The sequence below is a fragment of the Nematolebias whitei genome, chromosome 11 (assembly GCF_014905685.2).
Source record: "Nematolebias whitei isolate Nwh7 chromosome 11, NemWhi1, whole genome shotgun sequence".
Lineage (NCBI taxonomy): Eukaryota > Metazoa > Chordata > Actinopteri > Cyprinodontiformes > Rivulidae > Nematolebias > Nematolebias whitei.
In genome coordinates, this window is record NC_056508.1 from 45,838,767 (window position 1) to 45,843,551 (window position 4,785).

The window sequence follows — 4,785 nt, forward strand, 5'->3', positions numbered from 1 at the left end:
TCTACCTTAGCAGAGGTGGCATCCTCTACCTTAGCAGAGGTGGCATCATCTACCTTAGCAGAGGTGGCATCATCTACCCTATTAGAGGTGGCATCTTCTACCTTAGCAGAGATGGCATCATCTACTTTAGCAGAGATGGCATCCTATACCCATGCAAAGGTGGCATCATCTACCCTAACAGAGATGGCATCCTCTACCTTAGCAGAGATGGCATCCTCTACTTTAGCAGAGATGGCATCATCTACTCTAAAGCTGCATTCTGATGCGGCTCGAGTCGCGGCAAGAAAGAAAGTGTAGAAGCTGAATAGCTTCACACTGAAGGAGGTTTTCCAGCCACAAGTGGAAATCCTGAGCGAAGGGGGCCTTATGGTCACGCTCTTCTGGACTGAAGAGTTTTTTGGGATGTGGATGTAAGGACTTTAAAGTTGGCTGCATCTCCAAAGAGATGGATTGGACCTCAACAAAAAAAGTGTGCATTAAAAAAAAGGAAAGTAAAATTCAAGCTTCAGTAGTCTCCTGCAAACGTTTCAAACCTGCCTTCGGCCTCAGAAGAGCCGATTGTTTACAAGGTAACAAGTTTGTTTGAACCTGAACAACTTCAATTCTTAAAAATCGTCACAAAGATCCAAAGCTGACAAAACAGGTGAAAACAAACCGAATTACCTGCTAAATCCCCAAACGGACCGAGGCAGAGGGTTGGTTTGGAAATTATCTCCCTTTTCTGCACCGACTTCCTGTGAAACTGGCAAACCCTGTCCCCGTTGGACGGTGAAACAACTCAAGACACCGTCAGCGTTTCCTTGGACTGTGGTGATGATCAGACAAATGCCTCTTGGGAGGTGGGGGGCAAAAAGCCCCCCTGCTTTGTCTTTGGCTGCAACGTCCAACCTTTGACTTCAACTCGAGCAGATCGTTCTGCTGCTCATTCAACGCTGGATCGTTGATGGTTATCTGGAGACAATCTATAAACTGTTCTACTTCCTGTATTTCTGCACAAACCTGATCAAAACACGGTTGGAGTTGTGAGTCCCCCCACCCCGCTCCCCCCTTCAGGGGGAAAACGGACAAACCGACTCTTTACGGCATCAGAAAACAAATAAAGAGCAGTGGAGTGGAAGGAGGACGATGATGGAGAGGATGATGAGGCGAGAAGAGAAGCCATGGAGAAGCTGGGTGTCGGTGAGGAACTTCGACCATTCTTGTTTGTGTGTGTGTGTTTGGGGGGGTGGGGGGTGTATTTGGATTGGTTCTGAGGCTTCGGGACCTGCAGGGTTTCTGCTCTGGACTCGGCCGCAGTTCCAGCCAGTCTCATTTCTCTCTGTAGAATAGCAGGTACATCTTCAGAGGCTCAGGCAACGGCAGGCTCAGGATCCGCTCCCTCAGCAGGTTGACGGCCGGCTGGGGGCGGAGCAGCTCGCCCGTTTCCTTCTCCTCCTCCTCCTCTTCATCCTCCTCCCGCCTTTCCTCTTCGTCCTCCTCCTCCACCGTCTCCTCCTCCGCCAGCCCCCTTCTCGCCGACCGCCTGCTTGCCCTCATGGGCCGCCTCGCCTCTCCAGCCATCTCCTCGTCCTCCACCTGCCCCTCCTGGTTGTTGTTGCTGTCCAGGGGGGCGGGGCCGATCCCGCTGCTCGCCACCACCTGTCGGGTGGCCAGCACCAGGGCGTTGCAGTGGTGCTGGTGGACCCGCCGACGTTTAAAGCGAGGGCCGTACTTATGGAGCCCCGCTGCTGCCAGCCCTCTGCCCACGCTGAAGGAGGAGCCGCGGCCGCGTGTTTGGCTGTCCCCTCCGTCGGAGGTCACTCTCAGGGTGTGGCGGATGCAGATCCGGGCCAGCTCCTGTAACGTCCGGACCTCGTACTTGGCTGAAAAATTGATGAGAAGCAAACGATTAGAAGAATGGAAGGAAATACTGAAGAAATTCTGGTGGAAAACAACAAAAAAACTGCCCCTCAAGATTTTTTCTAAAAGGTAACATTTGTTTTCAGGCAAATTTTACTTTTGTTTTTATAAATTGAGATTACTTGGAGCAGCTATGAATTGTCAGTGTCTTACCAAGGGGTGTGGTTATGGGAGGACGTGGCTGGGCTAAGACACACCCAACTTTATGCCAATCACTCCTCATGGACAATGTCCTGAATTTGGGGCTTCTAAGAATTTATTTGAATCTTTAATTTTTCCCCCCACAGAGGAATTATTAAAAAACTTCACTGGTTTTTAGAAACGAGAACTGGATCCACAAATTTGAATTTATTTTAGATTTCATCTACATACAGGCTCACGTGGTTGGATGCATCACAAACAGTGATGAGTCTGATTTCAGAAGGACCCCCCCGAACATAGGAGGATCTGGGGTCTCTAGGTACAAGTACTTAGCTAAGGTTGGGTGATACAGACCAAAATTAATATCTTGATATTTTAAGATAAATTGTAATATAAAATATACATATACACACATTTTTTCTTTCCATAAAGTAATAACAAAAATGTATTTGAGTCAAAGCTTTGTCCCAGTTGTCACACAGGCACATTTATTAACTGTACAAAAGAAATGTCTAAAAAATAAATATTTTTTACATATATTAAAGTTTGTTTTTTAGACATTTGTTTACATATATTAAATAATAATCCTCCCTAGCTGCGCCGCCGTCACGACATTAGTAAGCGTGTGTGAACTGCAGCAGTGAGGGGCTGCTTGTATTCAGCGAGGGAGGAGGAGGAGGGGCCGTGTGAAGTTGGACAGGCAGAAAAAGGAGAACTACTGTACACAGATTTTCAAGTCTTACAGTGGGGGTGGCACAACATTAATAAATCAGCAGCTTAGCATATCGCTAAAGACACGGTCCTTAGCGGCCAACAAGACGGCTAGCTTTAGCAGTCGTATTCCACAGTTGAGACTGGGACCGTGTCTTTAGCGATATGATAAGCTGCTGATTTATTAATGTCACACCACCTCTCTGTTCCTCTCATAGGGCACAGCATGGCTAAATGGGTTTTAGAACGTGGCAAGTTTCAGGGAAGGAGGCTGAAAACAGTTGGAGCTGCAGCTTACAACTTAACTTATAACGCTGTTTTAAAATGTGAAAAAGAGTTCGTAGATCTAAGAAATAACTTTCAGAACTTTCTGACCTTTTGTCAGGGCTTGCTTTCGGCATTGTCTACAGAAATCTTTTTTTTTTTTTTATCCAAACCATCTCCGAAATAACAGCCATTGTTTTTACTTTTGCTCAGCAGCTAAGATGCTCTTCAGATCTCCCGTATTTACTTGTTGTGCTAAACATCTCCCGCCAAACCTGGAGTAGAAGGACATGGGGGAGCGCGCGGCTGAGTGTTTGTATTCGATTGAAGGGAGAAGGAAGGGCCGTGTGCAGATGAGCACAGATGGGAGAAACAGATTTTCAAGTCTAATTATAATGCAATGTAGAAATATCGATAGACAATATAGTCCCATCATATACCGCATGAAATTATCTCAATATTTTTTAAATACGGAGATATCGCCCAGCCCTAGTGTGCACCTGAATGACAACCTCAGCTGAGGCAACACCACCAGCCTGATCAAGAAAGCTCATCAGACTCTACTTCCTCAGGCGGCTGAGACGAGCTGGTCTGGGGAGCTCAGTCTTCACCTCCTTCTCCAGGTGTGCAGAGGAGAGCATCCTGTGCTCCAGCATCAACGTGTGGCATGGAGGCTGCACAGATGTCTGTCGGAGTCAACCTCCCCACCATTACAGACATCTACACCTCTAGATGCAGGAAGAGGGCCACCTGCATCATGAAGGACCCCACTCACCCAGCACACACACTTTTTGCCCTGCTCCCCTCAGGAAGGAGGTTGAGGAGCATCAAGTGTAGAACCATGACTGAGGAACAGCTTCTACCCTGAAGCTGTTAAGACTCATGAATCTAACCAGGACAATCACTACTCTTGGAGATAATGGAGATATACAAGTATAGCTATATCACTTTATCCACGCTGCTGATTTCTTGCCTTTAAGCTGCAGTATTCATGCCCATCTGCTCACAACACTCATGTTCAGGCTGCTGTTTAATACACTGTGCAATTTTACATTATTAGTGTTTAGCGTATATCTTAGACCCTTGTATACTGTATACTTCAGGTCTCTCTTGTAAATGAGTCCTCGAGGCTCAATGGGATTAACCTGTATAAATAAAGGTTGAATGATAGCTGGACATGGGCCTGAAGAGGAAGAAGCGGGTAAAGATAATTAATGGATGGTTACAGTCGAACCAATGAAACGAGGAGGGGATCCCCCCCACTCCCCATGAGGGGGGATCCCCTGCATGAGCACAGCTTGTGCAAGAAGAATTTGAAGATGGCATCAATGAATTCCTGGTAGGCTTCTGTAAAATCTTTTTAACCAGCCGTGTTACCGGCACTGTTCAGAATTTTTATTTTTTTATTTGTGTTGTAGCATTCTGCTGTGGTTGACTGTCGGTCACATGGCCTCAGGGAGGGATTATGGGTAATATTGATGTTCATTTCAGTTAGCTGTTTAGCACTGTTCTTTTAGTGATTAGTCCATTCTTGTTAGCCTAGTTTGTGTTCATCATGTGTTAGTTTGTGTTCTTCATGTGTTAGTTTGTGTTCTTCATGTGTTAGTTTGTGTTCTTCATGTGTTAGTTTGTGTTCTTCATGTGTTAGTTTGTGTTCATCGTGTGTTAGTTTGTGTTCTTCATGTGTTAGTTTGTGTTCATCGTGTGTTAGTTTGTGTTCATCGTGTGTTAGTTTGTGTTCTTCATGTGTTAGTTTGTGTTCTTCATGTG

The 4,785-nt window shown here is 46.0% G+C and overlaps 1 protein-coding gene across 2 annotated transcripts in view; it reads right to left on the reverse strand.

The window, feature by feature from the left end:
* LOC119417762 (protein-L-isoaspartate O-methyltransferase domain-containing protein 2) overlaps positions 1-4,785 on the reverse strand; it is an 11,129-nt gene that overhangs the window by 1,455 nt on the left and 4,889 nt on the right. The window contains exon 7 of one of the 2 annotated variants that reach the window (XR_005187155.1): positions 664-1,862. Coding sequence is in view for 1 of the 2 variants with exons in the window: in XM_037685044.1 (XP_037540972.1) it covers positions 1,309-1,862 (554 nt within the window). In the remaining variant the exon portion in view is untranslated. Of the gene's footprint in view, positions 1-272; positions 1,863-4,785 lie in introns of those variants that run through there. The other variant, XM_037685044.1, reaches the window with a different exon arrangement.